This window comes from Macaca fascicularis, chromosome 4 (assembly GCF_037993035.2).
Source record: "Macaca fascicularis isolate 582-1 chromosome 4, T2T-MFA8v1.1".
Classification (NCBI taxonomy): domain Eukaryota; kingdom Metazoa; phylum Chordata; class Mammalia; order Primates; family Cercopithecidae; genus Macaca; species Macaca fascicularis.
The window spans coordinates 57897578-57910292 of NC_088378.1; the positions used below are offsets into that span (position 1 = coordinate 57897578).

General features: G+C 51.5%; 1 protein-coding gene across 2 annotated transcripts; it reads right to left on the bottom strand.

Moving 5' to 3' along the window:
- Nucleotides 1-208: 208 nt before the first annotated feature.
- Nucleotides 209-7656, bottom strand: RAET1G (retinoic acid early transcript 1G). Of its 2 annotated transcripts, XM_005595970.5 has the most exons (5): nt 7492-7656; nt 4115-4378; nt 3605-3886; nt 2741-2951; nt 209-1586 (listed from the first exon to the last, which is right to left on the bottom strand). In XM_005595970.5, the coding sequence occupies exons 1-5, from the start codon at nt 7574-7576 to the stop codon at nt 1418-1420; spliced, it is 1011 nt and encodes a 336-aa protein (XP_005596027.4). In that variant the 5' UTR covers nt 7577-7656; the 3' UTR covers nt 209-1417. The 2 variants fall into 2 exon arrangements, with proteins under 2 accessions (XP_005596027.4, XP_073893335.1); XM_074037234.1 differs by lacking the exons at nt 4115-4378; nt 7492-7656 and having other exon boundaries at nt 209-2091; nt 3605-4068.
- Between the last annotated feature and the right edge of the window lie 5059 nt (nt 7657-12715).

The following is a 12715-nucleotide window of genomic DNA, read 5'->3' on the forward strand; positions in this document are numbered from 1 at the left end:
CAATAAATTACTGAGGAAATAATCATTAATATAAGTTTTTCTTATTAAATAAAGAATTACCCTTCAGGACACGGAAAGAAACCCTGGAGGTCTGAACTATAACATGATTGTTTTACTGACTATATCATTTGGAAGAAAGAGGTCATCATTCAAAAAGTACTCAATTTTCCAAACAAAAGCAGAAGAAAGAAAATGTTGACATATCTTGTTTAGTCAGCCAGAACTTTAATTGCAGGAATTCCATCAGGTAGCACCAATAAAAAATAACATAATATGTTAGGAATAACTGCTGGTAAAATTGTTGACAAAAGGAATCAAGGCAGTGAATGAGCTACTGGGTCCCTGGTGTCATTATGATCTGCTGGAGGCCTCTGGACATACACAGTGGGTGGTGGGCAGGTGGCCAGCCAGAAAAGCGAGTTTGATCGAGAACCTGCTCACAGGGGCTTTTTGGTGTCATCTTTAACTTTCAAAAAAGACACAAATGTTGGTTTAAGAGATGAATGAGAACCTGGATCACTTTTCCAGGGTAATCTTTCCCTAGGCACTCCACGTCTCAGAGCCCCCTGCACTAAGGGACCTGTTTTTCCCTTGAGCCCCAACCCTGGCACCTGCAGCTTGGACCATCCTCTTTCTCCCTTTGTCACATCACAGAGTCAGCCCAGGCCCTGCACCTGACCAGGGGATGGAGTGCAGGGGCCTGCAGGACTGAAGCTGGTAGTGATACGCCTTCTTCCGCACTCAAGGCCCTCTCTACCCTCTGATGACAGGGCCTAAAACATGGAAAGGCGTGGGGGGAGCCCATCCAAAGAGAGGGCTCTGTATTCCTCTGTCCTTGGCCTTGGGTGGGCCTGCAGGGAAGCATCCCTCCTTCCCCTTCTTCCTCAGCCTCTCCTCACACTGGGAGCAGCACCCATAGCTCTGAAGGTGACAGTCCCTGTTCCACCTTATTCATTCCTCGTCTAGCCCAGTGGTGCCCATGGAACCCCAGTAGCAGCTCAGCTCCCCTGTGTCTGAGTCCACTCTGCTCCTGGCAGGGCCATCAGTCGGCTCAGGACCTAGGGTTTGCAGGAGGGTGATGGCAGGGGAGCTGCCTTAAGGTCTGGACTCAAACCCCATGGGCCCATGGGACTGACATTTTAATAAACCTTTTCATGAGCAGCCTCTACTCTATGCCTTCCACCTTAATTCCTGGAACCCAAGCCACTTTCTGTGGGAGGGCAGCTCTGCACCCCCTCCTTTTCAATTAGGTATACCAAGGCTCTCCCAGCCCCCTCCTCCTGGGATTACACCCATATCTGTAGGGACCAGCCCTACAGGGCCTGTGGGTTTTTCTCTTGGTGTGCGGAGATGAGAGATCATAGAAATAAAGACACAAGACAAGGAGAAAAAGAAGACAGCTGGGCCCAGGGGACGACTACCACCAAGATGCGGAGGCCGGTAGTGGCCCCGAATGCCTGGCCGTGCCGTTATTTATTGTGTACAAGGCAAGAGGGCAGGGTAAGGAGTGTGAGTCGTCTCCAATGATGGGTAAGGTCACGCGAGTCATGTGTCCACCAGACAAGGGGCCCTTCCCTATTTGGTAGCTGAGGTGGAGAGAGAGAGAGGACAGCTTACATCATTATTTCTTCTATGTATTTCTTGGACTTTAACACTTTCACTAATTCTGCTACTGCTATCTAGAAGGCGGAGCCAGGTGTACAGGGTGGACCATGAAAGCGGACTAGGAGCATGACCCTGAAGCACAGCATCACAGGGAGACATTTAGGCCTCCGGATGGCTGCGGGCAGGCTTGACTGATGTTTGGCCTTCCACAAGAGGTGGTGGAGCAGAGTGTTCTCTAACTCCCCCAGGGAAAGGGAGACTCCCTTTCCTGGTCTGCTAAGTAACAGGTGCCTTCCCAGGCACTGGCACCAGCACTAGACCAAGGTCTGCTAAGTAACAGGTGCCTTCCCAGGCACTGGCATTACCGCTAGGCCAAGGAGCTGTCTACCGGCCCTGTCCGGGCGTGACAGAGGGCTCACACTCTTGTCTTCTGGTCACTTCTCACTGTGTCCCTTCAGCTCCTATCTCTGTTTGCCCTGGTTTTTCCTAGGTTATAATTGTGGAACAGAGATTATTATAACATTGGATAAAAGAGTAATGCTACAAACTAATGATTTATAATATTCATATATAATCATGTCTATATTCTATGTCTAATACAACTATTCTTATTTTAAGTATTTTCTTTATTATACTGGAACAGCTTGTGCCTTCAGTCTCTTGCCTCGGCACCTGGGTGACTTGCCGCCCACACATCTCTCTCTCAGCCTCAGAGATGAAATCCCCTTCCCTTGTCACACCTCATGTAAAGCTACCACGATGCACCTAACCCAATTAAGAGAACTGCCCCTGTCTGAATTCCTGCTGCCTGCAGGCCACACACCCTTCCCGAGTAGGCACCTGCTCTGAATCAGGCCTGAACTTGCTAAGCCCTCTCAAGCTCAACAGACCCTGAGCCTTGGTATGGCACCACCCTGCCTTTCCCTCTGGCCTCTGATGGTGAGAATCCATCAGAACTCAGGGCAGAGCTGCCCAGGTCATTTCCAACAAGCAACACAGGGTCTCATTCACCTGTCTCATGTCAGGATGAGAAGGTCCCAGCCATGGGGAGGGGCGGGACTTGGTGAATTCTCCATCCCCGTCCTCCCTCCTCACCCACCTGCCCCTTGCTCCACTCCCAATTCTGCCCCCATACCTGTCACTCCAAAGCACTCTCCTCAGCAGCCAGGGAGGATGAAGCAAGGGAGGATGAGGAGGAGGCTCCAGGGACTGAGGGTGGTGGCCATGGCTGTGGGTTGGGCTGTGCCTGGAGCACATGAGGAGGCACATGATGAGGAGGCAGCAAAGGATGAGGGTGGTGGCCGTGGCCCTGAGTTGGGCTGCGCCTGAGGACATGGTGGGTGGTGCTGAAATGGAAACACAAGAGTGACAACACTTGTCCAGGCCTCAAATCTGAGGAGATGCCTCCTCAGCTCCTGCTGACCCAGGTCATCCTGGAAGGCAGAGGTTTTGTGCCCTCCTGCTATGGGGCAGCCCCTGGGACAGTTCCTGGGGTAGGAAGGGAGGGGGTGTCCCTGTCCTCAGGGAGCTCACACAGCTGCTGAGGGAAGCAAGGTGACAGCACAGCCAACCCTCCTGCTGTGGTGGAAGAGAAGGTGACGCTCTAGGGTAGGGGAGGGGAGGGTCTCTGGGCTGGCCTTGGAGGAGGTTTTGATGGATTTCCAGAAATAGACCAGAGAGAGGAAAGGAAAAGTGATTCTCAAGAGGGAACACTAAGGAGAAAAGTCTGAAAACTGACACCCGCAGCTTCGAGGTTGGTGAGAAATCCACAGTGCGGGGAGCAGAAGCAAGTGCAGTGAGAAAGAGGAGTCAGGAGGGAGAAGGGAGAGGAGGATGGGAGAGCACAGGCACGCCAGCACCCCCAGGAGGAGCGCCCCATGAGGGGGTCATTTTAACATAAACGTGTATACTGGGATGACTGAAGCTGAACTCAAGAACTAGTTTCTCGAGATCACCGTTTCTGATCTCATTCCAGATCCCTGTTTCTTTCTGCTGTTACCTCCTGCACTGGGCTCCAGGGTGCTGCCCATGCCCGTCAAGAAGTCCTTAAGCCATCTTGTGCAGTCTCCCATTGAGATGTAATGGAAGGACATGGTCACATCCTTGTCATTCTGCCACTTTTCTTTCATCTTTCTGGCTCCAGGATGAACCGTTGTCCACATTCTGTTCTCTGAGTCAAAGAGGAGGAAGACCTGTCCATCGAAACCGAACTGCCAAGATCCACTGCTGTGTCCTTCGGCTTTCTGCTCACAAGACACTTGGGCCTGCAGGGTGAGGGGTTCTGCCCCCATCAGAGAGAGATCAGCTCTGGTCTTGACACATGTTGAGCCCCCATCCTGCTCTGCTTACAATTTCCTGGCCTTACTCTCTCTGCCACATCCTGGCCTTGCCTCTAGACCTCTTAAGTGGTGATAGGACCTTCCTATTTGTATTTTTACATGAAAACTATAAATGCCTCTAACCTACCACTGTATCTGCTCCCTCCTGTCCTGGGCCATCTGAAACTTACCCCTGGGTGTGTAATTCTCCAGCTCAATGTCAAGCAGCTGCTGGGTGAGCGTGTCCACCACCTCTCTCAGTACTGGGTTCTGTGCTTTCCAGGCCTTTGTGACACTTAGTTTCTTCCCCAGGGGACTGACGGGTGTGACTGTCTTGTTGCCACAGTCATAGTGAAGAAAAGTCTTTTTATCTACCTGGCCTTCAACCGCACACCACCGTGGTCCAGGTCTGAATTTAGGGATGATAGTGATGCCATAGCAAAGAGAGTGAGGGTCTGTGGAGAAAGGCAGGTGAGGGGTGGGTGGGGAGAAAAATATCCCTAGGTACCCCTCCTCCACACCGTGACAATAAGAGGATGCCTCTGGAGGGCTGGGCTGGCCCAGCAAAGAGTGCCCCCTCCAGAACTGTGGTGTCCACAAGATTAAGCCAAGTGCTCCCCACTTCCATGATGACAAGGAGGAGGAGGAGGAGGAGGAGGTCTCTGCCTATTGAGAAGCCACATGTCCCCAGACATGTCCCACTGCCCCTCTGTCCACATCGGTCAACACATGAGAGGTGCCAGGACTGCTAGAGGAGGAGGGGCCTGGTTGGCAGAGGATCTTCAGCAGCAGCCCATGTGGACTGTGGGAGGTAGGAGAGGGTGTGGGGGCTGCCCCTGAGGGTGCTGGTGCATGGTGGGATGGACTGAGGATGGAAACCAGTTGGATAAAGAAGAGTTAATTGTCATGGTCACAGGATTTAACATGTTGGCAAAGCCCCTGCTGATGGTGCTCATCTGCTATGAGGATGCCTTCCTGAAACCTTGGACAAAGAGATGGTCCATGCAGCAAGAAATAGAAAATCTGAAAATCTAAGGCAGGTATTAGAGGGAGGGATCACAGGCTCAGAGAAGGGCCCATGCTGGAGTGCTCTGAGTGTGAAAATCCAGAACAATTTCCATCCGCTGTGCTCATGGAAGCCTGGAGGACTCCTGTTTACCTGGTATATAAAGAAGGCCCCATAAGAAGACACCAGAATGGGATGAAGCTCAGGGATGCCTATTGCTGAAGGCCATGGATGGGTGTAGGAGATGCTGTTCCTGAAATGGGCTCCCAGTAGTAACAGGATGAAAAATCCTGAAATACCAGATTCCAGGTGGAGGTGTCAATTGTCAGGAGCAAGGAGGGTTCAATGATGGAAATGATTAGAGAAGTTGCAATGCCAGCTGGTGACCTCAGCCATACAAAGCTTTGCCCATGACTCATAGAACAAAGGGGTCCAAGATCCAGAAGAAATGGAAACCCAATCTGAATACTGCTGGATTTAAATAATCACAACAAACAGCAATAAAACAAATGATGGATGACCAGGAGGCTGAAAGCAGCCAGTCCATCAAGAACAAGGCTGCTTTGCCCAATTTGCAGAATTAAGCCACTTCTCAGAGCCTGAACTCATAATTGGAAGAAGACACCAGTTTCCAGTGAGGAAGGACCCTTTAACTCTGCAGCAAGTGCAATGATTCTTTGTGGGCTTCTCCAAACATATTTATGGCCACCAGAGTTTGCTGTGAAGGGCAATTTTGTAAATATATAAAGGTGTGCAGGGAATATATTCTCCATTCCAACTACTCAACTCTGCTGTTGAAGCTCAAAAGCAGCCATAGACAATCCATGAATGATGAGCGAGGCTGGACCTGCCTTAGGTGCCCAGTGACCCAAGACCCCCTAAGGTCCTAGAGGTACATGTGGTTACAATGTTTAATTGAAGAATCACAACATAGATTCTGTGTGAATGTTCAGAGACAAGGCAATGTCACCCACAGGAAGGAAATCTCAACGTTAAAAAGTGTCTCCTGTAGAGTTCTGGGCCTTGGCAGAGATGAGGCCTTTAGCCATGGAAGGGCCGTGACCATGCAGCCTCAGAGCTGCCCATTACAGGTGGGCTTCTCACCCTCTAGGTCATTAGGAAGGTGGGCACAGCAGTGAGAAGATGCAGGTGGTTCTCCTGGGATGGGCAGAAGCAGGGTAACTGGGAACTAAGAAGTTGCACAAGCAGTTGGCCCTGATCCCCAGGACACAACATGGCTGCACCCCTCACCCTCAGATCATACCTCAGGTTTCAGGGAAGGTCGCTGATGGCCCTGGTGGACCATAGATGCCACTCAGCAGCAAAGGAGGGGAGAGTAGACCCTGAACCATGGAACCCTCACTCCCATCACATCCACACCACCCAGAAGCCACAGGCAGAGTAGGACCACCTTCTACTCTCCAACTGACACCTGAGACACCACTTGGAGATGACACCCTAGAGGATGGGACACTATTCACTGGGACACTGTAATCCCTTCATCTAGGGTCAGTAAACTGGGACAGGGTCCGAATCTGGTCCCCCTTCATTTGCAGGTTGCCATTGCCTGCTGTTGTTCTACAAAGGGACCGGACTGGACACAGAGAACAGAACCCAAAGCCTGCAAAGATCACAGGGCATCCTTCTTCCCTTTCTAGAAAGGTTTTGCTGATCCCTGTCTACACAGTAACTATTCTCTACGACGCTGGCTCCCCACTAGGAAGAAAAGGCAGGTCTGGGCCCCAAGGGCAGAAGTGGGCGCCTCTATTCACCAGAGTTCCCAGGGTCTCTTGGAGGGAATGGTGCTTCATTCACATGCCCTCTGCACAGGTTCTATGGGGAGCTTGGGGTGTGTTTGCTGGGGTGTGTCCTCAGGCCAGAGGGAGAAGGTGCCACCTGGTGCAGGAGGTAATGAGGGCGCCTTCATGGATGGGGAGATCTCTGGGGTGACCAGCTGGGTTGAGGTGGGGAGTAAGAGGATGTGACCTGGGTGGTGGCAGCGGATGGTGAGGGGAGGGTGGGAGGTGTCTGCTGAGCCCCTGGGTGCAGATGAGTGTCTGCAGGAAAGTGCAGGGAAAAATTCCAGGGCACGCATCCCTGGGGGTGCTGGAGGGTTTGTGTGGTGGAGAGCGGGTGAGAGCGGAGCGGGCTGGTGGCCGGTGGGGGTGCCTGTGATTGTGTCCCTGTGGAACACCTATTAACCCTGTCCTGACCCCAGCTCGAGTTCCGGGGGCTCTGGTTTCTCCTTCCCGAGGGCGGGTGGGACTGCCAGGCTGCACGAGGGATCCCCGCCCCACCTCACCCTCTGCAGCCCTCTGGCCCCTCCTCTCTCCGGGGCGGGAAAAGGATTCCAGCCTCCTCTCGGACCGGCTCCTCCCCTCCGAGGATAAGTAGCCTCCGGGAGCGGATCCGGCGGGAAGGAAACGCGAAGGGGAACTGAGTGGGGGCTCAGTCCGGGGAGATCGCACCGGTCCTTCCAGAAACCTCCCCTCCTCTGAAGCCCGCAGCCCACAGCCCCTATATTTGGCCCCCGCCCCGCTTAGGCTCCATCCCCGAGCTCACCGGCCCGCCCCGTCCGGCACCAGACGGACAGCAGGAACAGAAGCGGGAGGCGTAGAAGGAACGCGGGGCTGGCGGCCGCTGCCATTGAGAAATTGGATCGCAGAGGACTGCAGACTCGGAGCCCAGCCCTTGGATCACCTGGCGGCTCTCAGGCTGTCTGAATGCAGCCTTAAATAATCACCACCGACGCGCGGGTCATCGCGCGTCTAGCCAATCAGGTGTCTCTCAGCCAAGTCGTTCAACTAAGCCTACCCGACTTCCTACTGCAGCTCTTACCCCTGCGCAGGCCAGTCAGACTCCGCCCTGCCTGTCCCGGACCAGTCCCGTCAAAAGCTTCTTTCCATGACACCCTCATGTAATCATCACTTCATTTTGTATTAACCCAATGTGGATACCGATGCACAGAAAGGTGAAGAAAACGCACAGAAGTGTTCAGCCGCGACAGGGTCTCCCTGTCCTCGCCTAGACCTGCGACACCCGCTTTCCCTCTCCCTGCGTTGCAGAATGCCCCCCTCCCCGTCCTGTGCGCAGACCCAAGCCCAGTCCCATCCCCGCGGCCCCATCCCAAATCCCGAGTGGACGTCGTTATAGCCTGGGCTAGGTTTGTTTGTTTGGTTGGTTTTTCTTTTCTTTTCTTTTCTTTTCTTTTCTTTTCTTTTCTTTTCTTTTTTTTCTTCGTGACAGTCTCACTCTGCCGCCCAGGCTGGAGTGCAGCGGCGCGATCTCGGTTCACTGCAACCTCTGCCTCGCGAATTCAAACGATTCTCCTGCTTTAGCCTTGCAAGTAGCTGGGACCACAGGTGCGCGCCACCAAACCCGGTTAAGTTTTGTATTTTAGTGGAGGCTGGGTTTCACTGTGTTGCCCAGGCTGATTTTGGGCTCATGTGATCAGCCCGACTCAGCCTCTCAAAGCGCTGGGATTACAGGGGTGAGCCACCGCTCCTGGCCCGGGGCTAGATTATATTACAGAAGCACCAGGTTTTCAGAGGCTTCAAAGGATGTATTGTACACTAAACAACTGGTTAAGATAGTAAATTTTATGTTCTACACTTTTACCAAACTTAAACAGCTTTAAAAATTATCTTTAAAATATATGTCTTGCTGGGATCTACCCAATGCGGATTGGCAAAAAGACTCTGCTCATTAAAATCGAGGACAGCATTGAAAACCTTGTCTCTAAAATTACAATCTGAGACACCTTGCTGATTTAGAAAGCACATCAGAGAGATGGGCCCTCAGCTCCCCTTAGAACAGCGCCCCACCAGGTGTGGGGATGGCCCAGGAGACTCAGCAGAGCAGCTTCAAGTGAAAGCTCCCCATGGCTCCCAACTGCCAGCGCTTGCTTTGGGCCTGTTCCCCCTGGGCAAGGACCAGCCATCCTTCAAAGCTGGGCACAAATACCCCCTCCCATGTGTGTCCCTCATCTTCTCACATGAAGGAACACCCTCCTGCTCCCTGAGGCCTGGATCCACAGTGACAGAGCATATCCGGATCTCCCCGTGTGACAATTGCTCACACATTTCTTTGCTTCTCTGCTAGAAGCACGAGGTCTTTGAGAATATACTAGATCCGTTTACAACTTTTGAGGGAGAAAAGCCCTAGTGACCCACTGTTGCTCAATCAGAATGTGATCAATTGTGTTTCCCTTGGGAGCAGGAGGTGAAGGAGGGGTCTGTGCATGTGTGTGGCTCACTTTGCAGCACACCCATCTGTGGTCAACCACACTCAAATCCATGGCTGCACCCACACCTCTGCTCAGTGCCTGGCTGGTCCCTGCAGCCATCCTCAAAAAGAAACCCCAATTGTATCCTTGTCTTAATCATCATGAGGGCATCTGGAAGTGGTGGTAGAAGCCAGAGAGAGGTGAGGGCCCAGTGGCCCCTGGCAGCTGGAGAGGGCTTAGCTTAGGGTGACGACTGGACATAGCCCCTGAGTCCCACTCTGCCCCCAGCCACTCAGGCAACATCCTCCTTTCCCCTTCTCTCTCAGCCTCTTCTCACCCTGGGAGCTGCACCCACAATTCTGAATGGGCCTGTTCCTGCCCCACCCCATCCATTCCTGGTCCAGTTCAGCAGTGACCTTGGAACTCCAGGAGCAACTCCTGTCTCTGAGTCAGCTCTGCTCCAGGCAGAGCCAAGATCTGGAGTGTGCAGGAGGCTGGATAGCAGGGGCATCGCCCCAGGACTGAGCTGTATTCTCAGAGGGTTCCCAAAGACCTGTCCTCCTACTGGTAGACAGTCTCTTCAGTCAGCCTCTGCCTTAAAGACTGTGACCCAGGCACCGTTCCTGGGAATTAACTACAGCATTTTCCCCTGAGTACTCACAGTCCTTGGCAGCCTCTCCTTCCTGGGGCTACACCCAGTTCTTTTACTCTTCTCCAGTAGATGGAATCTCCTTCTCCTTGACACACAGCATCTGGAGCCACCAGTCTGCTGCCCCACTCAAATGTCAGGACCGCGCATGCATGAGCTCCTGCTGTCTGCACACCACGCACCGTGGGGGTTCCTTATGACCAGAGACACAGTCTGAAACAGACCTGAATTTGCTGAACCCTCTAGAACTCGACAGGACCTCAGCCTTGGTAAGGTTCTGTGCGCTCCTCGCAGGGCGCCCGCTGTCCCCGAGCTCCGGGCCTGACTCCTGGCTGTCGGAGATCGCGCAGTGCCCCGCTGCCGGAGGATGCCCCTTGGCTTCCAGGTCCAGAGCCTTGGGACGAAACTGTTTTAGGAAGACCCAGAAGGACTTGCCGGTGGCGGCAAGGGACAGGCGGTACCTGAGGCAGGAGGAGCCAGGAAATGCGGGGCCTGGTGGGGTGAAGAGCATGAGATTCCTCCTTCATCCTCGCGGGGACTTTGCCACCGGCTCAGTGTGGAGACGTCACCGTCCCGCTCGGATCCGTGGGGGCTCCGACAGTGTGGCCCCTGTGAGGACTCCCCCATCCTCCTTGCCCTGGGGCTGCTGCAGGAGGGCGCCCGGGACGCACTAGGTCCTGAGTGTCCAGGGTCGGGCAGGGGCTTCCCGTGGTCGCCTCCCCGACCTCGCTGCTCGCGGTCCAGGGCTGCTGGTTTCTCCACTGGGCTGGGGGGCCCTAGTATGACGTCGTGAGGCGGAGAAAACCTTAGGATGGGTGGAAAAGAAGGATTGGAGGGAGGGCGGGAGAAAGGGAGAGGAAGGAAGCAGGTAGGGCTGGAGAATAATGAGAAACCTCCACCACGAAAATGGAGAGAGGGTAACACGCGCACAGTCCCCACACTCCACCGACTCTCTTTCTCCTGCTCTCTGTCCTGTAAGGAACACAGGCCCCAACCACTCCACCCTCACCATATTTTGGGTCAGCCACTTCAACCGGATGAGGCGTCCCCTTGTGGGTGCGATTGGCATTTCCCTGAGGGCTGTGAACACTGAACACCTTTTCCTGGGCTCGCTGCCATTTGCATTCTTCTTCTGATGCCAGTGGGCAAGGGGAGGTCCCCAAACGCAAGTGGGACCTCCACTCCAGCCAGTGTCCAGACCGTTGACACTGCCGGGGAAATGAATTCAAGAACCAGTAGGAAATAGAGAAAGGATGGAGATTTATTGTAAAAGGAAAAGTACACACTCAAGTAAAGGGAGTGCGGGAGGACCCAAGAGACAGGCAGGTGCAAGGGGGTTTGGGGCTGCCACGTTTCTGGGTTTCTTTAACCAAGGAGTGGAATATTCATGAAAATTCCTGGAAGAAGGTTGAGATTTCTCAGAACTGTGGTGCCCGCATTTTTACACCAAATATAAGTGTTCTCAGAACTGCTCGGGAGCTGGCTGGTGTGTGTTTAGTATGTTAATCAGCATGTAATGAGGTCCTGGGTGAAATCTGGGTCAAATTCAGGGCCACGTTGGGTCCACTCACTCTTAGCCAGCTTGATCCACACGCTGTTTTTCAGCATCTTATCAGCCCAGAGCCTCTGTAGATATTTCAACAGATTTCTTGTGCTAGTCACCTGAAACTGCTCCCTAAAATTTTCTACTTTTGTGACCACCGTGTAGTATACCTATCTTACTTTGGAGAAATGTCTATTCAAATTCATTGAATATATTTAAATTGGGTCATTTCACTTTATAATGTTGAGTTGCAACATTATATATTATATATATAATATATATAATTGCAATTATATTGCATTGCAATATTATATATTCAGAATACCAGTTCCTTACCGATATATGATTTTTATTTTATTTTTAAAAATTTATTTGTTTATTTTTAATTTTTAAATAATTTTTTAAAATTATACTTTAAGTTCTAGGGTACATGTGCACAACGTGCAGGTTTGTTACATAAGTATACATGTGCCATGTTTGTTTGCTGCACCCATCAACTCATCATTTACATTAGGTATTTCTCCTAATGCTGTCCCTCCCCCAGCCCCTCACCCCACAACAGGCCCCAGTGTGTGATGGTCCCCGCCCTGTGTTCATGTGTCCTCATTGTTCAACTCCCACCTACAAGTGAGAACATGCAGTGTTTGGTTTTCTGTCCTTTGACAGTTTGCTTAGAATGATCATTTCCAGCTTCATCCATGTCCGTGCATCCTTTTTTTATGGCTGTGTAGTATTCTGTGTTGTATATGTGCCACATTTTCTTAATCCAGTCTATCATTGATGGACAACTTTTTGCTATTGTGAATAGTGCCACAATAAACATACGTGTGCATGTGTCTTTACAGTAGCATGATTTATAATCCTTTGGGTATATATCCAGTAATGGGATTGCTGGATCAAATGGTATTTCTAGTTCTAGATCCTTGAGGAATCGCCACACTGTCTTCCACAATGGTTGAACTAATTTACACTCCCACCAACAGTGTGAAAGCATTCCTCTTTCTCCATATCCTCTCCAGCATCTGTTATTTCCTGACCTTTTAATGATTGCCATTCTAACTGGTGTGAGATGGTATCTCATTATGGTTTTCATTTGCATTTCTCTGATGACCAGTGATGATGAGCATTTTTTCGTATGTCTGTTGGCTGCATAAATGTCTTCTTTTGAGAAGTGTCTGTTCATATCCTTTGCCCACTTTTTGATGGGGTTCTTTTTTTTTTTCTTGTAAATTTGTTTAAGTTCTTTGTAGATTCTGGATATTAGCCCTTTGTCAGATGGTTAGATTGCAAAGATTTTCTCCCATTCTGTAGGTTGCCTGTTCACTCTGATGGTAGTTTCTTTTGCTGTGCAGAAGCTCTTTAGTTTAGT